This window comes from Enhydra lutris, unplaced genomic scaffold, assembly GCF_002288905.1.
Source record: "Enhydra lutris kenyoni isolate GAN:26980312 unplaced genomic scaffold, ASM228890v2 scaffoldscaffold11, whole genome shotgun sequence".
Classification (NCBI taxonomy): Eukaryota; Metazoa; Chordata; class Mammalia; order Carnivora; family Mustelidae; genus Enhydra; species Enhydra lutris.
This window is the reverse complement of record NW_019154095.1, coordinates 13,273,362-13,298,385: the sequence shown is the minus strand read 5'-3', so window position 1 is coordinate 13,298,385 and position 25,024 is coordinate 13,273,362. Positions and strand designations below refer to the sequence as shown.

Sequence of the window (25,024 nt, the reverse complement as noted above, 5' to 3'; positions counted from 1 at the left end):
ACCAATAAAGAAAAAAATATAAAAAGGAAAAAAATATATATATATATTAGATAAACTAGTTAAAAAACGTTAAAAAAGAAAAGGGTAAAAGTTAAAAAAATTTAGCAGAAGAAGAAAAATAAATTGAAAAAAAAAAGAAAAAGAAAAAAAATTAAATTAACTGCAAGGCTAAAGAATCATGGGGAGAAAGCCATGAGTTCCGTGCTTTGCTTTCTCCTCCTTTGGAATTCCGCTGCTCTCCTTGGTATTGAAACTGTACTCCTTGGTAGGTGAACTTGGTCCTGGCTGGGTTTCTTGTTGATCTTCTGGGGGAGGGGCCTGTTGTAGTGATTCTCAAGTGTCTTTGCCCCGGGCGGAGTTGCACCGCCCTTACCAGGGGCCGGGCTGAGTAATCCGCTCGGGTTTGCTTTCGGGAGCTTTTGTTCCCTGAGCGCTTTCCGTAGAGTTCCGGAGGGCGGGAATGAAAATGGCGGCCTCCCGGTCTCCGGCCCGGAGGATCCGAGAGGCCGGGGCCCCACTCCTCAGTGCGCCCTCAGAGAACAGCGCCGATTTACTCCTGTCACCCTGCCTCCGGCCGTGCTCCGAGCTGACCGAGCCTGCGACCGGTTCAAGGTAACCCCGAGCTGAGAGCTCACTCCTCGGCTCTGTCTCTGTAGCCGGCTTCCCTGTTCTAATACCTGTAAGCTCTGCGACACTCAGACACCCCCGATCCTTCTGTGACCCTGCGGGACCTGAGGCCACGCTGATCCTGCGTGGGCTTCACCCCGGTTAAGCCTCTGGAGCGATGTCCCTCAGCGGAACAGACTTTTAAAAGTCCCGATTTTGTGCTCCGTTGCTCCGCCGCTTGCCGGGAGCCGGCCCCTCCCCCCGTGGTCTATCTTCCCGTCGCTTTGGATTCACTTCTCCGCCAGTCCTACCTTTCAGAAAGTGGTTGATTTTCTGTTTCTAGAGTTGTTGTTCTTCTTCTCTTCGATCTCCCGTTGGATTTGTAGGTGTTTGCAATCTTTAGATAAGCTATCTAGCTGATCTCCCGCTACCTGAAGTAGTCTCAGCTGCTACTTCTCCGCCATCTTGACTCCTCCAAATTTGCTCTTTAATAGTTCCTATTCAATAATTAGAATTTTAACCTACTAGCTTCTCTCAGAGAAGCTGGCTTTTAACTATCCTTCCTCATTAATTGTAAAGAAGTGAAGTTTTGTAAGAAACATTGGAACAATGTTTGTCTCTCATTTCCTTTCTGCCCTTTCTTTTGACATGCAAGGCTTTCTGAAAAGGAGAACACTCACCCATTTCTTCTGTAATAGCAGTGCCCAAAACTGAGTTTGGGAAATGGATAGAAGAATCAATATACATTCAATAGACAGAAATAAAATAACCTATAACTCTTTTTAAATATTTTCCTTGGTTGTTGTGAGTTTGGATGGATTATCCCTTCTCAGGCACGGAGTGACGTTCCTCCAAGGGCAGGGCAGAACACAAAACTACAAACTGGGCAAATATTTCTTACTTGATGCTTGCGGAATTAATGTTCCCACCTCCTTATCCGGAGTTCCCTTTTTTGCTGTGTTTGCAAAATGATAAGAAGATCATACAACAATAGAAATGTATGTAACTTTTTCCCCTTTAAGACCTAATGCATATTTTATGGGACAATCCAAACGCTTTCACCTTCTTAAGCTAAATTTGTCACCGTTTGAATAGAATACCCATCCTTGAACATGCAACAGAAATTTCAATGATGATATAATCCCAACTTATGAGGCCCTACACAAAACTGCATTTTAAGAATTAACTTCAAGTCCCGCTAAATACCTTAACTGCCCCCCCCCATGTTATGCTGTATGTAAAATACAAATACCTTTCAGAGCTTGCGCCCTTTGTTACTGTGATATTAACATCCATCCCCACAGACTGAAAATCTCAAATTCTTAGAAGACAGAGAATTCGACCACTGTATGTCATAATTATAATCTGGTTTATTACTCAAAACTCGAGTCTAATGGAAGCCATTGCCCCGATGGCATTCATCCTGAACTCGGTGGGGAAGGTCATCTGTGTGTCAGTGAGGACAGGAGGCGGGGATGCCATCGTGAACTTGGGGAGGAGAGTGGGAAGGGAACACCCCAAGTAGGTGTGTAGGCAGAGAAAGCCGGGTTAGAATGAACGGCCCAGGGAATTCACATTTTCTTCAAGAGAAGATCTGTAAAGTTCCAGGGGAGGGCAAACCCAGAAACTGAATAGGAGACTTGTTGGCTCAAATCAGAAACACGGGGTCACGAATCTGCTGACTTCTAAGGAAGGAGCATCTTCCTAAGCCTGAATCACAAAGGATTTCTGTGTCCACCACGAAATAGTGCCACTTGGATACCCACGGCCATTTGTAATTAGGGACATAACCTTCCAACGGGTTTTTATCAAAAGCATTCGGAAATGAATTTGCTTCCTATTTCCGTGAAGTGATTACTTCTTTGGAACAATCCAAGACCCGGGGATGATCACATGGCTCCCGCCTATCTGCGGGGGTCCGAGTCAAACGGCAGTAGGTATTGGTATAAATATGCATATGGCCGGGCGTGAAGCAGCAGGTGCTTAATAATTGCTACCGAAGGCACCGCGGTGATTCACAACGTGGATCCAGAACCGGACACGTGGCGAGGACCGGATACAAAGTTAGCAGGAAACCAGGGGGCTCAAGACAGCAGACCAATAAAGGCCGAGGCAGGGGGAAAGGATTACCCCCACTGTGGCCGGAGGAGGGCTGTAAGCTACATCTATCTGCTCGCACCTTCTGGTAGGTAATCTACAAAGCAGGTTGGCGCAGAGTCTGAATGAAGCACTTGCCTCCTTAACAGCCCAAATTAGTTAACAATCGGGTAGGCAGGGGGGCTAAAAGAGGGAGCTTGGAGGAAAACATGAACATGGAGTGATGATAAACTGAAGCTATTTAACTTGTGTCTTTAAGTACAGAAATGAAAGGTTGAGTAAACATGACCGTCTAAATCCTTTAATCCCGCCGCTGACATTTATAGTGACTGAGAAGGATTAATCATTTTGATCTCTAAATGAATCATTTTAAGTAGTTAATATTTAAAAGTAATAAACTTTGGAGTTGTGGTAATTAGCCCGGTGGATCTGATTAATGCTTTGCATTTTTGTCTTTCTTCATAAAATCCTACTCTCACAAAGGAAAAAAAAAAAAAGTTTTCTCGTCTCCAGTAAGTATTTCAGAAGTATTTCAGAAAAAGGGTTTCGGATTCCTTTCATTTTTGTCTGATGACAGAGGTGAGGGGGAACACTGGGGAAGTGAAAAGTTTGGGGTATAACTGGAAATTCATAGCAGCATAAAGTGCTGAATGGTAAGACCATATGGTCATATTTCTTTTGAAGTCTAGGATCAGTTCCCATTATTCACTATAATGGCATCCAAGACTAAACTAAATCTCAGTCTTTAAAATTAAAAGCATTTTGCTCTTGGCTCTCAAATCTTCCTCTTTTACAATTTCCAACATGCTGGAATGTTTAATATATTTTCATAATGCAAAAAACACAAATAAATAAAATAAAAAGAAGAGGAGTAAGAAAAAAAAAATGAATGCATTCCACTTCACTCCCGAAAGACACATAATTGGTATCTTGAAGTCACGGTTAATACTGTTTTTACATCTGCCCGATACTATTAGTGACATTCTAAAATGATATGTACAACCTTCATGTTCTACATCTAAGAAATATGAATCTAATTCTTTTGACCTCTCTGAAACATACAGCACACAGATTTTTAAGTTATTTATCATTTTCGTAATATTTTAGCAATAAATCCGCTCCCCTCCCCCAAAGTAATCTATATCTAGGAGCTAAAAATGGGCCTTTTTCTATTTGGAAATTGATGAAAATGTTTTAAAGGCACGGTCCCTCCCCTTTGCCACCAACTCTTCATTCTCTCCCTCAGCACAATCCTGGATATGTTGTGGATGCTATTATCCTAATGGGCAAAATGTCTTTATCCAGCAAAACATTAGAGTGCAATGCCAGCAAAAGTTGTTTTTAAGAGGATTGTGGTTATGGTTCAGTTGAGACAATGTGCCTCTGCCCAGGACCCAGTGCGATCTCACCCCCTGGCTGAAGCTGGATGAAAGGAGGAAGATAAACCCTAAACTTTCCATATTCAGCTACATGTGAGGCCAGCTTCCTTCCTTCCTTTCTTTCTTTCTTCCTTCCTTCCTTTCTTCTTTCTTTCTCACTCTCTCTCTCACCAGTTCTATGAATGGATTTTTGTTGTGTTTACTTTATATACCTTTATCAATACTTTTGAATAAGATTTTGATGAAAGCAATTTGTAAATTGCTCTTTTTGGGGGGGCTTCTTCCTAAGCCCCGTCGTCAGAATTGTCTAGAAAGTCCTCACTTTAGGAATGAATGCACTGTTTTCACAAGTTGTCAGGGGTCAGTACAGTGGACCCTCGAATAACACAGGCTTGAACTGCTTGGGTCCACTTATATGTGGGTTTATTTTTAATATAGTACAGTCCTAGAAATGTATTTTCTCTTCTTTATGATTTTCTTAATAGCATTTTCTTTTTGCTCTAGTTCACTTTATTTTAAGAATATGGAATATAATACACATAACATACAAACATACAAGTATATGTTAATTGACTATGTTACTGGTAAGGCTTCTGGTCAACAGTCCTCTCTTGGTAGTTTAGTTCTGGAGGAGTCAAAAGTTAGATGCGGTTTCTCAACGGTGTGGGGTGTCAAGGTCTCCAACACCCACGTTGTTCAAGGGTCGCCTGGGTATATTTTCCCATGACAACCACACACAGGAAGCCATGATGGGACGTGTAAGTCTATTAAGTTATCTGTATCTGAGGAACTGGATTAACAACCCAACAGAGCACGACATTCAGCGGAGGAGGTTATCTCCTTGAAAAAATGTGTTCAGGATTCTAACAGGGAAAACCTCTCACCACCAGAACCTCTTCCATTAATTTTCTGCTTTCCAAGGTGGGAGGAAATCCCCAGGCAACCCACTCGTAGTCACGTGGTACACAAATGCTCAGTGATGGAAGCCAGGACGCGAGCTGTGCCGCGGGGGTGCGGGGGCTGGGATTAGCTACTGCCTTTCTCAGACCAGCAGGAAAACAGATCACCTTTCCATGTGTTTACTGACCACTTGAATTTGCTCTTCTGTGAACCGTTTATTCATGCCATTTCCCACTGGATCGTCTTTCTGTTTTCAATTTGCAAAAGTTACTTTTAGTGTATTATATGGAGAGACCTTATATCTGTCACATGAGTTGTAATCACAAGCCCCAATACGGCAGTTTTGTTTATGGTATTTTCATTTACATGTAGAAGGTTTTAAGTTTAAAAAAAATTAATCATTCAAGCTTTTCTTCCTGGGGTTTCTCTCTCTCTCTTTCTTTCTTTCTTTCTCTTTCTTTCTTTCTTTCTTTTTCTTTCCTTTTTAAAGATTTTATTTATTTATTTGACAGACAGAGATCATAAGCAGGCAGAGACAGGCAGGGGGTGGGGGGAAGTAGGTTCTCTGGTGAGCAGAGAGCCCGATGCAGGGCTCAATCCCAGGACCCTGGGATCATGACCTGAGCTGAGAGCAGAGGCTTTAACTCACTTAGCCACCCAGGTGCCCTGGGGTTTTCTGTTTCTGTTAGAAGGGTCTTCCCTATCATCGAGAGGTACACGTAGTCTCTAGGGTAGGCTGTGCGGATTCACAACGACTTTTTCCTTGCCTTCCTCTGTTATAAAAGCTGGAAAGCAAAAATAGTATATGTTCCCTCTTCTCATGCCACTAAGCGTAGCCAAGTATAACAGTTCTGAGAAAAGAGATGTAGGAAGACGTCTCTGGGGAGTAAAAAGAAACAGTCCAGAGTAAAGAAGGCCTTCTCACCTTTGTGTTTACTCTGTTTCAGCCAGGAATTAAGAAAATGCCGCAAACATCTGGGGATCCACGGGACAAAGGCCACATGCCAAGGATGGCGGAAGGAACCTGGGTTCTGGGTGGCATCTTCAGATAAGTATAGACTTATACCCCTGGACTTCTTGTTTTGTCAGGAAAGAATTAATGGTTAGATGTCTAAGCCACTGTTTAGGGAACTTCCTGCTACTCGCGGGTCAAGTCATTCCTCCTTTATTCCGTCTTTCAAATTAACTTCCAGAATTTTTTTTTTTTTTTGCTTTACTTTTTACATTTGTCTTTAATCCATCTTAACTTATTTTTGAATATGCTGAGAGATATGGGTCCAATTTTACATTCTTCCAGATGGATAGCCAGTTGTGCCAGCACCATTTATCAAATCCCACTGAACAGAAAAACCATTTTCTGTTTTATGCTAAATTTCCCTATATACTAGGATCTATGTTTGAAATTTTAGTCTATTGCACTGATGGGCTGTCTTTATTTATGCCAATATCATACAGATGTGATTACAGTGGCTTCATAGTATTTTTCAAAAGATATTTGTTAAGGTCATTTTGTCCTCATTATTTGCCTTTTAAATATATTTTTGGTTATTTTCAGATGTACTCCTCCATGTGGAATTTAAGACCCCATTCTGCAATTAAAAATAAACCTTGACTTCCACACATGTATTTTGGGAGAAGTGATACTCTTAGGATATCAGTCTTTCCCCCTAAAAACTTCGACTGTCTTCCCATTTATTTGGATCTTGTTTTATGTCCTCCAGTAACATTTTATAGATTCTTTCATATTAGGTCCCCATACCACTCTTATAAAATTTATTCTGAAGAGTTTTATAGTGTTTGTTGCTGTTGGGATAAGAAGTGTTTTTCTGACTTACAAATCTAGCCAAGTTTTACTTAATAATTACTTAAAAATAGTATTTAACATGCACCCAGCATTTTTCTAAACAGTTTACATATCCTAATTCATTTCATTCTCAACAAACTATAGATTGAAAACTAAACCAAATTCTACAATAGAAGAAAACTGAAGCATAGAGAAATTCAGTAACTGGCCCAAGCCAGTTGCTTGGCGAGTTACCTGGATTCAGAATCTATACTCTTAATTACTGTGCTATATGACCTATGATGTCTATATATTTACCCTGTCTTCATCCAAGTACCAATTTGCTTCAAACTATATTTTTTTAACTTCTAGAGATATATAGGTTTTGTATGTATACACTTATTATATAATTAATAGAAGTGCTGATTTTAACTTTTTCCAAAATAGAAATCAATGATTTAATTTTCTTCTCTTACTGCAATTGCTAGAACTTCTAAAACAATTTTGAAGATTGATTGTGGGAGAGTAGGTGAGCCTTTCTCATGTTCCTGATTTTAGTCAAATGGTCCTGGGATCTCACCAGTTAGAAAACTATTTAATTTTTTTTGATTGATCTTCTTATACATGACTAAGATATTTACATGTTTTTTTGGTTCTTGTTTTACTTAGTGAGTTTAACTTTGATAAGGAATGATTTCTAAATTTTATCCCAAAACTTTTCACCATTTATTGATAAGATCATGTTTTTCTACTCTGATTTATTAATCTAATTATGTCAATAGACTTCCTAACACTTAAAAATCCTCACATTATACCAAGGATTAGTAACTACTTGGTTATTAATTGGGCCTAGACCATTATCCTTTTGATACACTGCTCGAGTCTTACATGTGAATAGTTACCTAAGACTAATTTTTACACATATATTGAGAATTAATTGCGATATAAATAGTCTTTCTTATGTACCACTTCAAGTTAGTATTAAGTTAGTATTAAGGTTATTAAGGTTATGTTAGCTTCATAATATGAATTTCAGTACTTTCAATCTTTCGTGGGCGTGTTTGTGTACGTGTGTGGTGTTAAATAGCTTTTTGAACTTTGGATTGAGCTATACTTTGAAGGTTTTATAAAATTCACCTAGAAACATGAAATTCACCCAAAGGAACTGTTTCCTTGCTATCGTTGCCCTTTCAGCCACTTTTCTAATATCTGCTGAGATAATTGGTCTTGACAAGTTTTTTCTCCCTGTTTTGAAATAGTTTGGGGTCAATCATATTTTGCTAAGAAAAAATAAATTCCTCTAGATTTAAACTGTTGTGTGGAACAGTCCCTTAGTTGTTACATGGTCTTCAGTATCTCTATTTCTGTTCTCATTATTTTTTAATTGGGATCACCAGGGGCTTTCTATTTCCTTGGTCTTTTTAAAGAATCAGCTTTTTGTTTATTTTTAATTTCAGTTTTATCTCAACTCTCTCCCTCCTCCGTTTCCTTTGGTTTATTTTTCTGATATTTTACCCATTTCTTAGCATGTAGAGCAAATTCCTCTTAGTTGGCTTTTGTTCGTTAAATATATTCTTTCACAATATATTTTTCCTATGATTATGGCTTTCTCTGTCTCCCATAAGTTTTGAAAGCAGAACGTTCTTTTCCTTGCTTTCTATTGCTTCTTATCATAATCTAGGGTTGCCATAATCCATGGAAGGAAAGAGTTTTTGTTTGTTTATCTTTTGGTTCTTTATTTCAAATTCTACTGAATTATATAATCAAATGTTTTGACTTAAAAAATCTCTTTTCTGATCTTTTTGATGTTTCTTTTTGTGGCTAAAAGCACAATTGGTGCCTGCCAGTATTCCGTGGAATTATGAAAATCTGTATCCCTTCCATGTCTGTACATAGACCTTAGCTGAAAATTTTTATTAATATTATATAATCGCTCCCTTATTTTTATAAACTTTTAGATCAGATATGAAGATGCTGAACCAAAATCTCCCCCAATAAATGTAGTTTAACAGCCATTTTTCTCTAATAGTTTTTGCTTTATAAACTTAGCTACTACATTATTTAATGTGTGCAGTTGAAGAGTAGGCATCCTTCTGTCTTGTGCTGAAAGACATTTGCTCTGTGGTCCCCTATTTCCTGTTTGGTGTTTCTAATAGTAAATTCTGCTGTTCCTACTATTATTACTGCCATTCTCGCTCTCCTTTTGTTTTGGTTGGTATTTACTGGATCCTTCTTTATCTCTTTATTCTCAACCATTCTTTGGCCATTGTAAGTCCATTTATTATAAATGCCAGTAACTTACAAGCCAGTGGAATAGTTCTGTTTGTGTCAAAATTCCGTGCATTTACATTTCATGTAATATGTAATATGTAATATAGTAGATTTGCCTTCTTTCATCTTGTTTTATGGTTATTCATGATTTTACTTGTTTCCTCTTTTTCCTTGGAGCAGTTTTTGCTAAATTGATCAGATTGCTATTCATTCCCCTTTCCCCCTTGCTAATTAGGTAGGTCTATTGTACTTTTCTCATTCCACTAATGATTACCTCCCTTTCCTGACATTCATATTCAAATACATGGTTTTCCTTATTACATGAATGCAAGGTAGCAATTATTTCCTTCCATTAAAACTCTACTCCATGACTGTTTCCCCCCTCCCTCTTTAGGTGAGATTTTGGAATACATTTACTTTCCTCCCACTCCTGGGTGTTGCCAAGACAAGCGATCAGTTTTAGCTCTAGTCTTTTTTTAAGGTCTCCCTTGTAGTGCTTCTTGTACACTGCCAGTTGCTCTGCCATCATCATTTGGGAATTATCCACATACGTACTGCGAAGTTGACTGCTCATCACTGTTTCCTCTCCTCTACATGGGCGGTGATTGATTCAGTCCATATCGCTTTCTTGAATCCTTCCTTAGATGGTGTACATTGCTGATAAGGTCTTTGCTGGTCCCTAACTATTTTGCATTTAGTCTGAGATGAATGATGTCTTCCCTGCACAGAGGATCCCTGGGTTGTGGTTCTTTTCTCTTCGTAGAGAGTACTGTATTGCCTCCTACTTTTATTGTTGTAGATGACAAATTCATTGTCTTTTTGTTTCTTTTCTAAGCAACAAGAAAGGTAACTTGTTTTTTCTCTATAGAATCTTATAAAGTATCTTTCAAATGTTACAAAATTTCTCTAGGATGGGCTTAGGGGCATATGCGTATGTGTACATCTGCATATTTTCTTTTTTAATTTTACTTGGAACTTTGTTTCTTGTTTTGAGTTCTTTCTTCTACTTGGTCTTTAAAACTATTAACTTGGATTTCATCAATGAACACATACCCTTGTTCAACGAACCTATTACATTTTTTCATTTGTAAATGACGGCTCCTGACCCATCATTTGGTGGTGGTGGCTGGTTTTGTTGTTGCTGCCTTTTTCCTACGCGGATTTCTGTAAGCGTTCTTCTACTTTTTTATCTGGGTTCAAGTTCTCCTCTTCGATCTCCATTGCCCATTTTCATTAGCAATTTCCTGATCTGTTTGTTTTGCTTTGCATCCTATCCCACTTTCTGCCTTTTGGGTGCCATTAAGCACATCCTGGCTTTCCTCAGGCATCTTAGCAGTAAGTCCTATTAGACTTGAGAGACATTTCTTTCTCCTCCCTCTTTCCTTGGCTGGCACTCTCCCAATATCAGAGTGGAGAAAGGGGCCAAGGACCCCAGCTACTCCATAAGGCAACCTTCACTCCCAGAAGGACCATGGGGAGGGAGGTCAGCCTCTCCCTGGTGCCACAAAGTCACAACTTTCTTTCTGAGCTTCACCCTAGGGCTGCATCCCATTCTGAGCTCTCATCTGACCCAAAGGGAAAAAACTGCCTGCCTCAACTTTGTCCTTCAGGGCCCTGTAGAATTCTAGATCTCAGTGGCACCCTGGATCACTGCTCAGCTCGGAGGAAGGTAGGAGTTGGCTGGAGGATAGGCAGAGGAGGCATCATTCAAGCCCCATCATGCTGCATTCCTGGACACATATTTACAGGAAAACTTGGACTCTTCCTCTAATGTTCTTTTGTTTCATAAAAGAGGGTTATGCTTGGTAAGAAAGAGTATTTGTAGAAAAGATGGACTCCGGTGCAGTGGTGAAAAATCACGGTCTGTGGGATCTACTGCACTTGAACTGGTCTAAGACCAGCAATGTGATGAGGGGAGAGGCAGAAGCCACGTTTATGAGAGCCGGGGACAGTGGGGTGCTGCTGACAATGAGAAGCAGGAAGAGAAGAAAAATCCCAGAGCAGCAGGAAGGAAAAAGAAGAGTTTCTGGGGCTGGAAGCAAGCTGTCAGGGAAGGCCTGCCATGAGCCACGCTGAGACCTTGATGAGTGGTCATCGTTGTCAATCTGCCCTTCTCTTTCCCTTTCCTACTTTGCAAATTCATATTCTAGTTTGATGTCAGGCATGTATACATAACGCTATCTGTTTTTCAGATATAAAAATGGGTAACTTTCCTCCCCATTGCCATTCCATAAATAGAGAGTAAACAGTGGTCTTTCATTTTAAAATTCTGCAATTCGCCACCCAACACCAATTACTGACCGACTGACTGGCTGACTGGTAAATGTTCTTGGGTTAAGACTGTTTCAGAGGTGTTCTTTTCAGGCTCATGGTTCTGGGGAACAAAAGCGTTCCTATTTCCAGACATCCCCTTGTTTCCAAAATCACCCTCATGGACAACACCCCTTGTTGGAATTGATGAGTATTTTTGTTCAGTTAAGGACACTATTAACAATGTATATAGTGCAGAGAAAAAAAAAAAAAAGATCTTTTATTTTATCACTTCTTTAAAACTGTGGGATGATCTTCTGCAGCTGTTTCATGAGAAATGTGTCTCAGAACTGACAGGATAAATTCTCTTCAAAGATGAATCAAAGAAAATAGTATCCAAGAATGCAAAACAAGCCATTGTTACCCTAACCCCATCACACCTACAGAGAGTTCCACAGCTGCTAGAAGAACAACTATTTCCATCACCAAATAAACCACATGAAGAGATTAAAAAAAGAGAGAGACAGAGTGAGAGACCTTTGTGAGATCCAGCCAAATTACACATTATTGTGAAAATGAAATCATCTCTAGTTTTATGGTATCTAAACAGAACATGTAATAATGAGAGTCACCTGCCAGTCAGGAAAGCCACCAAAAAAAAAAAAAAAAAAAGATTAAAATCAAGTTTGATGATAGGCTACAAAATTGGTCAAGAAACATAAAAACATCATATTTCTAGATTTGAATTCTCCGTGTAATTGCATTGACAAGGGTTTCTACCTAGCCCTTCCTCTGGCTGGAGCAGCTTTTCCTGTGTCATTCACAGAATAAGTGGATGGAGAATTGACAAGTTGTTTTAAAACTCCATGGACAAGCTAAATTAGCATGATTCTTTGGAACTGTTTCAAAGATCTCTGGCTACTAGCAATATTTTTCATCTTTCATTTTTATTACGTGTATGATGTCAGGAGCTGTGGCAGGAAGCACATTTTGTCAATTAAATAATTAATCCCACAGCATAATAGTCAGTGAGGAAAAATTGACATTTGTCAGGTTCAAAGAAAATGAAAGCCTGGGAGGATTTTTCATTATGCTTGCTTGAGAAAAACACAATCTGATCGCAGCCTTTCCTTAGTCATTTCCCTGCTACACTTGCTGCTCCTGCTACATACATCCCTTGTATGGAACCACAGGAGAGACAAAGTATCTGCAAATCGCCCTCACACTCCCCCCCACCTGGTCACAAATAATCGTTATCAATCTTATTTCCTAAAGATGTCTCCCCATTTCTCTCTATCCACACCAGCAAAACTGGCCAAAATTGACACCAACCAAGCAAAGGGAGATTCTTCCACGGAATTGCCCATTTTTCTGCTGTGGTCCCTGCCCCAGAGAGGTTGGAAGGCGAACGCTAGGGCTGGAGCGGCCCAGGTTCAAGTCCCAGCTCCTCTGTCATCAACCACGGGGTGTCAGACCTCTCCATCTGGGAAAGGAGGGCACTACTGGGAGCCCCCCCCCATCTGGGGGGGTCAGATGATCGTGCACATAACCTGGTTAGCGCCATGCCTGGAGCCCACTAAGGAATCAGCGCGTGTTGGCTGTACAGAGCAGGACATTCCATGTATGTTTTTAATACGGCCTAATTTATGAACATGTCAGGTGGACGGCAGCCCTGTCACACTCCTGCTTTTCCTTTCTCTTCTGCCCTGAAAGCTCTTCTCCCTGCCCCCTCCAGCTGCTCCCAACAAGGGGCCTCCCTCCGCTGCCTCGCTCACTCCTTCCTTCCTCCACCCCCCCCATCTCCCCTCCTTGGCTGGTAAGAAGCTGAGTGATGGTACTCTTTGGGCCCCCAAGAACTTGGTTCCAGGGTTTCCACAGATGGTCCCGCCGTGTCATCAACCACAGTCTGTGCTGGATTAGCACTGCCTAGGAGGTGAAAATTTCAGCTTGCTATTTTTAACCCGTTTAAGCATCCCTTGTGCTGCCAAAACTAAATGCTTGCTTGGGGTGGAGATGAGCCTCCACGCATCACGCCACATGTGTGGAGTTTTTTTTTTTTTTTTTTTTTTTTCTAATGGTTTCCCACGATGCCTTTTTTTTTTTTTTTCCAAGAGGGCACTAAGCAGTTGTTTTTGTTACAAAAAGCAAGGCTTCACACTGGGTTCAGATTGCATGCATTTCACAGTACCTATGCGTTTTTAAATGTGCCCTGATAATCTATGTCAGCTGTGTAGACAATACGAAAGAAAAAAAAATTCAGGTTTGGAATTACAAGACATGGTACAATGACTTCAAGTCCCTTGGCTTACCCGGGGAATGTATCTCGGATATGTGTTTTAGATTGTCCCTTAAAAACCGGATTTAAAAATGTTAAGCCGCTTTGTCCCCTTTCATAAACTAGGATACCTGTAATATTAGTAAGACCTGCTTTTGGGGGGGGAATCTCTCTTTAGCAAATCAAATGAGTCTTCTTTGAGGTAGACTGGTTTGGGTGAGTGAATGCTATTTCAGTCTCGTTAGGTTGGCTCCTTCCACAAAGTAGAGAAGAAAAGAACCATGGAAAATTTCCAAAGTTTTGAATGATTTATTGCTTTATTACTTTTTCTTAAATTTGTTCCTGCTTAATATCAAACTGTTAGTCACACTGTTTGTAAGGTGACTGGAAAAGAATGACTATATTCTTTACACTTGAAGTTAAATTTATTTTTCCTCATTTCCTGATTAAATGAGCTAAGGGATGCTAAGTTCTATGCAGACTGACGAAGCAAGTCAAATGTAAGAGGATTTTATCTTTATTAGGAGTGATCTTGCCCCCATCTCAAAAATGTATTAGAAGAAACAACATAGAACTACAGATGCCACGTTTAAAATAAGCTATCGTCTGAAAATGTGGAAATTGGTAGGTCTAAAATTGTGAAGTAGAATTACAGAAATCATTACTCCGTTGGTAGAATATGCAGGCAGCAGACAGGGCATAAAAATGGTCAACAAATACATGCGAATGACCAAACCATCATGGATTATGAGAAGCCAGGATGCTTGAAGGTATAACTTCAATGTTCTAGATTGCCTCCCATAGTAGGCTCTTGTGTTCAGAGCTGGACGGCTGCGTGGATCATGAGATCATTCAGAATAAGGTTCTTCCTTTCTAATGAGTTAACAGGGCTTTTCTCATCATTGTCCTCCCCACCCCCCAACCTGTGCATCCGTTCCAACTGCAGAAACAATGCGTGTGACACCTTCATGAGATGATAAGGGAGCCCAGGAGACATGGGTGTCCAGTTTATGCACACAAAGGGGTTGTGAGCAGAATCGCAAAGCTCATGCACAAACTGTGTACAGTGATTCCCTCCAGGTGTCAGCCCCCTTATCTGGGGTCAGTGTGCCTGTGGGTGGCCTTCTATCTTTACTCTGGAATACGAGGTCACCATCTCATAACTCAAAAATCTGAATCAGTGATAAGCCGTTAACTTGGAAAATCATCATGTCACTTCAAGTGGGGAAGAAAAAGCGACAATTGCAAGTTGGCACCATTGGAGAGCTCCATGTTTTATGAGAACCATGACCTACCTTGTCTGGTGTATTCGTCTGCCTCTCTGTGAACCAAATCCTTTACTCTGTTTCCGTAAAGCAGCCTCGAGGAATCATGATCAAAAGCTTTCAGGGTTTCACTGGAACTGTAAGACTTCTGTGTGGGTACCCTACACTCTTCATTGTCCGCTGAGGAATTTGTGTACCGCCGTTCTTTTTCTCGTCGGCTCTTGGTCAGCGAGCAGTAAGGCCTACGTTCTTTCACATCCATACTTCATTCCTTCTGGGTGCACATCAGTCCTGCTTGGCACAAATTACACTCAGGGTTCAACTCTCATTGGCCTCTCTGCGAAGATAAAAGGTTTGCATAATGTCAGCATGACCTTCATCAAAAAACGGACTACCTTACATCCTTCTCAATCTGGAAAATGGTGGAAAGTAATACTGTCATCTATCTAGAAAACTTGCTTTCAACAGCAATAAAAAAAGAAAATTTGTGAAATCACTGTAAAATAGCCTGTATGACCAGGAAGTAAGGCATACTTTCTGAGAGTTATGGACACCTGCTTAAGCTAGTATAACTGATTTTTCACATTAATACAAAACATTAATCTCAAGATCAGATTTCAATACAGAAACCAGCTCAAAGTTGGCCTCGATATGTTGGTTAAATTTTCCACAATGGGGCAATTTTCTCTCATTGCATTTTCTCCATTCACAAATAAATTTCCTTTCTTTTTCTTACAAAAATGTATACTATTTTATTTCTTTTGATTTTTTTTTTTTAAGGGCAGGAGCAAATTGTACCTTGGACATTCTATTAATTTTTGCAAGGACTTTTTCTTCTGCTGGCACATTTTCATGTTTCCAGGACCTAAACATCTTCAACTATGGAAAAGCGGATCCTTCTCTCCTATTCCTCTCCTAAAAATGCATTTTCCTTTCTAGAAAATGAATTTTTTTTTAAATTTCATTTTTTATAAACATATAATATATTTTTATCCCCAGGGGTACAGGGCTGTGAATCGCCAGGTTTACACATTTCACAGCACTCACCATAGCACATACCCTCCCCAATGTCCATAACCCCCCCTCCCAACCTCTCTCCCCCCATCAACCCTCAGTTTGTTTTGTGAGATTAAGAGTCACTTATGGTTTGTCTCCCTCCCAATCCCATCTTGTTTCATTTACTCTTCTCCTACTAGAAAATGAATTTAATCTGCCTTATCCCAGAGGTGCCAGGTTAGCTCAGTCAGTTAAGCATCTGCCTTGGGCTCAGGTCATGATCCTGGGGTCCCCGGATGGAGCCTACATCGGGTTTCCCACTCAGTGGGGAGCCTGCTTTTCTGTTCCCCCCTCCTTTACCCTCTTTATGCTCGCGTGTGTGTGCTCTTTCTTTCTCAAATAAATAAATGAAATCTTAAAAAGAAAGAAAGAAAGGAAGAAAGAAAAAGAAAGAAAGAAAGAAAACCTGTGCTCTTCTCATTTTAAGGCAATTCAAGTAGCTAATTGGATGGGGTAGTTTTTGCAACTTCCGGTGACAAGATTAAGTAAGAAGGAAGAAGGTGAATTATGTTTTTTTGCTTAGCAACAGCCTTTTTCCTGATTTTCTCAATGGACAGGGGTCAAAGTGACTGCGCCTAAGGAGGGATGGTGGCCCAGGGCTAGTCAGCATTTCATTTTTAAAAAATTTTTAAGTTTATTTATTTATTTAAGTAATTTCTACACCCAAAGTGGGCTTGAACTCAAGCCCCTGAGATCCTGAGTCACTCTCCTCTGAGCCAGCCTAGCATGCCTAATCTGCATTTTAAATGATCCTCCTTTGATTTTTTTCTTTCTCATTTGATCTTTCTCTTAAATCTGAAGGTCCCCAAAAGCCTTCAGTGTTTGCGCCCACCCCACTCCTTCTTTCCTAAATCCACTTTTTACTGGAATGATTCCATAATCAACTTGAAACAAATGATTTCTGGTGGCCCCAGATCTTCTCTTTGGTTCCCCATCCTTGGGGCTGTGACTCCTTTTTAGATATTTTCTCCCATGGAGAATCCTTCTCCCAAGGAATTTCTCCCCCTCTCTTGATCCTTGGCTATCATCATACCCATCACGCCTCTTTTTACTGTGCTTTCAACATGAGATCTCGGGGCTGACTCAGGCTCTCCCACAAAGGTTCAGTTTACATCTACGCTGCCGACAACTCTCTGTTCTGTCTGAGCAACATCATGAGTCCTCTACCTTTCACTTTCCGACTTCTGCCTTCCATACAGCTATAAGGAAGGGGTGACATTCTGAGCTGGAATGATCACAGCTCCAGAGCCTTTGCTCGGAAAAGCCGGATGGCTCCTCCTGCTATCTCTTGAACCGAACTGTATCTTCTATTCCTACTGCCCGTGAAGGTTCCCTCACATGGGTTTCCGCATTTCTCCGATACGGACCTGAGCTGGGCTGTTAAGCATAGTTGCTAATATTTACCTTGGCTGTTGAAACACATCTTGACTTCCCTACCCTTTTCTGATTTTCCATGAATCTGATTAAATTTTAAAAAACTAGGATGTTTTCCCTGACCTCTTCTGATTCATTGCCCCATTATTCTCTTAACACATTCTTCCATTAGCTCTCAATAGAAATTGAATTTCTTTTATTGTAGCTCTCCTTTGAGTTTAAAATAATAAATAGTTTCAAGATACAGTAGTAACAGGGCATAGTTCTATACGACATGGTTGAAACAACAGACCAAACAACAGACTCTCTTTGTTCCAGGGAAAACAAAAGTTACCTTAGGTCAGTATTTATTGAATGTTATATATTCGGCTCTCTTCCATGTGCTGAGGACACACCATTAAATGAAACAATGTCCCTGCCCTCATGGAGCATATATGTAGTGGGGAGAATCAAGGACATTCTTTCTAACAGAGTGAATGTGTATGTGTGAGTTCAAGAAAAATCTCATTTCCAAAGTGATCTTGATCTCTTAGGAGAAAGGCCATATCAACTTTTGTAACTAAATGACCATTGAAAAGCTTTCAGGTGGGGTGCCTGGGTGGTTCAGTCGGTTGGGTGTCTGCCTTTGCTTAGGTCATGATCCTGGAGTCCCAGGATCCAGCCCTGCATCCAGCTCCCTGCTCAGCAGAGAGTCTGCTTCTCCCTCTCCATCTGCCTCTCCCCCGATCATGATCTCTCTCTCTCTCTCTTTCTCTTGCTTGCTAACTCTCCCTCAAATAAATAAATAAAATTTTATTTATTAAAAAAAAAGCTTTTCATTGACCATAAATACCTTAATTCAAGCATTCTTAGTAATAGAACTTTGGGTTTTGAAATTATTATAAAATTTCCTGTTCTTGCCTTGAGTTGACATCTATTTTTAAATAGGTACTGCTAAATATACACATATGTATGCATTTTTATGCTTTAAAAATGGACTGACTGAAAAAACAAACAAAAAAACCAAAAACCAAACAAACAAACAAAAAAATGTACTGATTGAAGCCAGAGGAAATTGCCTTTTTTTTTTTTTTTCTTTCCTCCACTGTAATTTTGCTTCAGTTAGACCAGGCTCTGGTGAACTCTAGTACACCAGCCAAATCTCACCCATCACCTGTTTCTGTAAATAAAGTGTTTTTTTTTTAATTTTATTTATTTGAAAGACAGAGATCACAAGTAGGCAGAGAGCAGGCAGAGAGAGGAGGAAGTAGGCTCCCCACTGAGCAGAGAGCCCGATGTGGGCTCGATCCCAGAACCCTGGGATCATGACCTCAGCTGAAGGCACAGGCTTTAACGCACTGAGCCACCCAGGTGCCCCTGTAAATAAAGTTTTATTGGAACATAGTACATGTATTTATTTATGTATTGTCCTTGGCTGTGTTCATGTTACAAAGGCAGGGTTGAATGGTTGCGACAGAGACTGCAATGAACTGAATTTTGTCTCTCAAAGAGATACATCAAAGTCTTAATGCCTAGTACCTGTGAATGTGACCTTCTGGCGTTTATAGCGGCGATCGAGTAAACGTGCGGTTAGATTAGATTAGGGTGGGTCCTGAGTCTAATGATGTCATTAGACCTAAGTCTAATGGTGTCTCTCTAAGAGACAAAGAGAAGAAGATTTGGATACAGACACATACAGACAAATAGGAGAGCAGACCATGTGAGGAGAGGCAGAGGCTGAGTGTTGCAGCGATTAAGCCGAGGAACACCAAGGGCTGTGACCAAACAGTAGAAGCTAGGAGAGAGACATGGGCCAGACTCTTCCCAAGAATTTCAGAGAAAGCACGGCACTGCCCATACCTTCATTTTCATAATTCTTGCCTCCAGAACTAAAAAGATAAACTTCTGTTGTTTTAAGCCACTGAGTTTGGGGTAGTTTGTTACTACACCCTGGGAAACTAATGCAGAGACCTGCTGGCCTGAGAAGTTTAAACTCTTTACTGCCTGGGCCTTTGTAGAAAAAATGATCACTGTCTGCGTTAGATCATTCATATTTCCATTCTGTCTTTAATTGTCCCTTTGCATTTTAGAATGCAAAATGTATTCTCTATTATACAACCCATGATGCAATTTCATGATCTTGCAAATAGATGATAAGTTCTTTAATGTGGCGATACAGATATATATCATCAATAGTAAAGATGCATCCCTATGGTGATGTTACCAATGTTTATAAATCAGAATCAATAAAATGCTAATAAATGAGTAATAAAAAGATAATTTTAGGTATTCTTGAGCTTTATAGAATATCTCTAGCCACAAATATATGACTTTTCTTTATCTGCGAAGCAATTTTGAAGGGCCATGATAAATCAAGATGTAGTATTCAAATATACCATCAAAGACAGAGACATTTGGGTCTTAGTGATTCCAAACAATAAAAAGTCTTTTGCATCTGTCTCCCCATTTTTGCACATAGTTCAGACTTTTCAAGGATTTAATCTACACTGTAATGTTTGCAACCACTATAATTCTTCTGATGGAAGTCAGTGAGTTCAGTATGACTTCAAACGGCAGTTTTCTACATTATCTTCTGCCCTCACAGCTAAAGATTTGAAGGTTAAAAAATGCAGCTGCTTAAGTAGGGCTAAACTGAAGCATTTTGATGGTGATTGCACAGTCCTACACAGGAAAAGTTTCACTTTGCACATACTTAGCATAAAGCATTTAATGGACAGGATCTTAGCTGCAATGGTGGGCAAGGCCTTTGAAAAAAATAAAGGAAAAACTATTAGAAATAAGGTTGACCAAAAAGCTCTCATTCAACTTGCTATAGCATGTATATAACAATTTCAAACTAGTTTGGTTGACTTTCCTTAGCTCCTTGAAAAACAACTCAGTTACTAACCATAGCACACCTCTGGAAAACATGGCTGGTCTTAAAGCAAATTCCATTATTGGGTTATTATTTTTTTTCTCAAATTTTTTTCTGCAAAGTATTTGGTTGACTAAATGAATGCGCAGGACACCAGATTTAGGGTAATCATATTGTCTATTTCAGACATTTTAGTTAAACCTGCTTTGAAACTTGGCCACAGACTTTAACAACAGTGTTACACTGTTTCATAACATGTTCCTAATTCCAAAGAAACATTTTTTAATTGCACTTTTAGCAAGTAATCTGATTTTAATTGGACTTAGTATATCTTTAAAATCCTTCAGCCAATGATTACAATGTATCCGGCTTATAACAAACATCCCTAGAATCATCTGTACTTCAAAAATTCAATGAACTTGGGGCACCTGGGTGGCTCAGTGGGTTACGCCTCTGCCTTCAGCTCAGGTCATGATCTCAGGGTCCTGGGATCAAGGCCCGAATCCGGGATCTCTGCTCAGTAGGGAACCTGCTTCCCCTTCTCCCTCTGTCTGCTTCTTTGTCCACTTGTGATCTCTTTCTCTCTGTCAAATAAATAAATAAAATCTCCAAAAAAAAATTCGGTGAACTTATGTGTCTATCTAGCAACTGAAATAAAAACAAATAACCAATCCCGAGGATTAAGTAAGCCATCGGTCAAATTCCCTCATACTCCCACTGTTAGTTATTTTCTGTAAGAATTACAAATTCCTGAATGTCGCTTTGAATATCTTCTGCCTAGACTGTCCTCCTATGTTTGTAATAGTTTGAAAAAGCTCACCCAAAAGAATAAGCAGACTTCAGAAAAACACTAATTTACTTAAGTGTATTTTAGATTACAGATCTAAATTACGCTATTTGTACACAATACCAAGAAAATTTTACCTTTCGTTATTCACAATTCATATTTTCCCTAGTAAGTTAGTATTTATGATTTATTACCAATTATGTTAATCAAATAATAAGTACAACTTTGCACACCCATAAGAATCTCTAAGTATTTCCTTTACTGAAGAGCTAGATTAATGCCAATTGAGCACAAGAGGAAATCAATTGCTATTGTTAATTTTAGAGGAAATCTCATTTCCTGTAGCAAATTTACAAAGCAAAGAATTAAAACAATTAAGTACAAAAATAAAATCATACTATGATGATTTCTTTGTAATGCTCAATTCAAGCACAACCAAAATTTGAGGTTACAGGCTTAAATAGAGGAATACAAGTGAATTAAGATATCTTGTTTGAAGCACAAAATTAAAACACAAACAAAGGGGTGCCTGGGTGGCTCAGTGGGTTAAGCCTTTGCCTTCAGCTCAGGTCATGATCTCAGGGTCCTGGGATTGGGCCCCGCATTGGGCTCTCTGCTCAGCAGGGAGTCTGTTTCCCCTCCTCTCTCTGCTTCCCTCTCTGCCTACTTGTGATCTCTGTCTGTCAAATAAATAAATAAAATATTAAAAAAAAAAATAAAACACAAACCTGTGAAAGGAAATATGGCAAAAGAGAAATCTGCTAGGAGTAACAAAAGTTATGTTTGTTGAGAAGACATAGGGACAGAAAAAAATAATTATAGTAAATAATTACTGGTTGAGAAGATTAAACAAGGCAAGTTTCTTTTTTTCTTTCTTTCTTTTTAAAAAATATTTATTTATTTATTTATTTGAAAGAGAGAGAGAGAGAGAGAGAGAGAGCGCACAAGCCGGGGAAAAGGTAGAGGGAGAGAGAGAGAGAGAAAATCCTCAAGCAGGCTCCCTGCTGAGCACAGAGCCCGACACAGGGCTCCATCTCACAACCTCAAGATCATGACATGACCCAAAATCAAGAGTCAGATGCTTGGGGCACCTGGGTGGTTCAGTGGGTTAAGCCTCTGCCTTCAGCTCAGGTCATGATCTCAGGGTCCTGGGATCGAGTCCCACCTTGGGCTCTCTACTCCGCAGGGAGCCTGCTTCCTCCTCTCTCTCTCTCTGCTTGCCTCTCTGCCCACTTGTGATCTCTCTCTGTCAAATAAATAAAATCTTAAAAAAAAAAAAAGAGTCAGATGCTTAAACAACTGAGCCACCCAGGTGCCTCAAGGCAAGTGTCTTTCTTTAAACATGACATTTGATAACAATAATAAATAAGAGAGCTGCATGGAGAAAGAACTCTGGAAGACTGTAGAGGAGCCTCCTTGAGAATTCAGCAGAGTACTAATCAGCATGTGTGTGTGAGACAACAGCAGGCCAGAGAATGAGCCATCTGGAAGGATTATAACAGAGTTTCTCAACCTCCACATTATCAACATTTTATATGGAAACATTCCTTTTTGGGGGGCTACCCTCTAGTGCGATGTTCAGCAGCACTCCTAGCCGCTGCCCAGTAGGTATCAGCAGCCCTCCCAGGCATGACAACAAAAAATCTTTCAGACACTGGAGGCAAAATTGCCCTTCTAAAGAATCCCTGAGTTATAAGAAACAGTATCCAGAGCTCACACAAAGACAAGAGCAGTGTATATTCTCACTAGCCCAATTGGAAAAGCCACCTAATTTATTAGGTAATGTACTCAGAAAGGTCTTGCCTCAGTTGTGGGGAACAATTTAGCACTAAACTAAACATAGTTTTGGTCTCATTTGAAGCCTTAAAGGCAGGGCCAGAAAGGATCAAACTGTTTTCAAGTAGCTTAACTATTCTATAACAAAGCTGAAGAATATTGCAGGAACACAAAAATGTCCAGTACTCAACAAGGTAAAATTTACAATGTCTGTTATACAATCAAAGATTTCTAGCGTGCCAAGAAGCAGGAAAATAAGGAGGGGTAAAAATCAGTCCACTGAAACAGATTCAGAACTGACACAAGTATTAGAACAAATAGATAAGGACATCAAAACATACATTCAAAAAATTAAATGGAGACAGTGAAGATATAACAATGAGACCAATGTCAAACTTCTAGAGATGAAACAATCATGTCTGAGATGGAAAATACACTGGATGGGATGAATGAAGATTCACAGTGCCAAAGAGAAGGGAAACAGACTTAAAGATAGAGTAATAGAAACGGAACAGAATGAAGCTCAGAGAAGGAGAATAAATACATAATTACATCATCAGTGAGATGTGGGATTATTTTCAGTGGCCAATATAGATGTAATTGGAGTCCCTGAAGGAGAAAACAGGAAGTGAACAGAAGAAATTTGGAGAAATAGTAACTGAAAAATTCTCAAATTCAGTAAACACTATTAGCCTACAGATTCCCAGAAGCTCAGCAAACACCAAATTCGATAAACACTAAGCCTACAGATTCCCAGAGGCTCAGCAAACACCAAATTCGATAAACACTAAGCCTACAGGTTCCCAGAGGCTCAGCAAACACCAAGCACAAGAAACAGAAAGAAAGTTATACCAAGACATTTGGTTGTAATCAAAATTATATATGTTTATGGAAAAAGAAAAAACAGTGATAAAGAGAAAGTCTTAAAAGCAGACCCAGGAAAAAGGCACATTACATACAGAGTTCCCTGTTGGAAATAATGTGAATGAGAGGACAGTAGAGTAATACCTTTAAAATGCTGAAAGAAAAAAAAAAACAACAACACTGTCATTCTAGAATTCTTTACTCAATGAAAATATCTTTCAAAAATAAAGGCAAAATGTCTACCATTTCTAACATACAAAAGTTGACCACAAGTAGACTCTCATTACAAGAAATGTAAAGGAAGCAGTCTAGGTGGAAGGAAAAGAACATCAGTTAGAAATATGGATCCACGCAAAGGAATGAACAGCACTGGGATGTGGCAACTACGTGGTTACCTGTATGATATTTTTCTTATTATTTAAATCTCTTTAAAAGATATAAGACTCATTGCATAAAAATCATAACAGTATATTGTGAATTTTATAACATAGGTGTAAGTAAAGCATATTTGCAACACCACTGTAAAGGAAGGTGGGGAGAAAGAGTATACTATTGTTAGTTCTTTTTTTTTCTTTTTAAAGATTGTATTTATTTATTTGTCAGAGAGAGAGAGAGTTAGAGAGAGAGAGCACACACAAGCAGGTGGTGTCTGGCAGAGGCAGTGAGAGAAGCAGGCTCCCCGCAGAGCAAGGAGTCCGATGGGGGACTCGATCCCAGGACCCTGAGATCATGACCTGAGCCGAAGGCAGTGGCTCAACCAACTGAGCCACCCAGACGTCCCAGTTCTTTATATTATATGTGAAGTGGCAAAATATCAACTCAAGAGATACTGTGTTATAGCACAGGTGTATACTTTAAACCCTAAAGCTACTACTAAAATAAAGACACTGAGAGTCGGCTAATCCAAAGGAGGTAGGAGAAGAGGAACAAAGAATACATGGGGCAACATGAATACAAATAGCAAGTTGACAGACTTAAATCTAAGGAGGTCAATGATCACATCAAATGTAAATGGTCTAAACACCTCACACAATGCAAAGAGTTTCATTCTGGCTAAAAAAAATTATATGCGGCTTCTAAGTAACATTCTTAAACATAAAGACACAAGTAGGTTAAAAGTAAATGGATGGAAAAAGAGAAACCTAAGTGTCACAGCAATCACATTAACTATAAAAATAAATGATCTACACACATGTGTTAAAAGGCAGAGACTGTTGGACTGGATGAGAAAGCAAGACAAAACCAGCTAGAGGAACGCGTGGCAGCAATGCAAAAGAACGGGACAGATCTACGTGCATTAGCATAGAATTGTGCACAAGGACTAGTGTTCTTTCTTCTTTTTATTCACTCATCATACATGTCAAACATGGCGAGAGGCGGTGGAAATGTAGAGACGAACAAGACACAGTCTCTACCCTCTTTCAATTTGAGTTTGGAGAGGGGGTGGGGAGGTTAAATAATCACACGTATAAATATGCAATTAGAAG

General features: G+C 39.7%; 1 protein-coding gene across 1 annotated transcript in view; it reads right to left on the bottom strand.

Moving 5' to 3' along the window:
- LOC111144452 (teneurin transmembrane protein 3) overlaps nt 1-25,024 on the bottom strand; it is a 494,164-nt gene that overhangs the window by 428,963 nt on the left and 40,177 nt on the right. The window contains exon 2 of the mRNA XM_022498770.1: nt 14,857-15,163. Coding sequence (XP_022354478.1) covers nt 14,857-15,088 — 232 coding nt within the window. The 5' untranslated portion in view covers nt 15,089-15,163. The remainder of the gene's footprint in view (nt 1-14,856; nt 15,164-25,024) is intronic.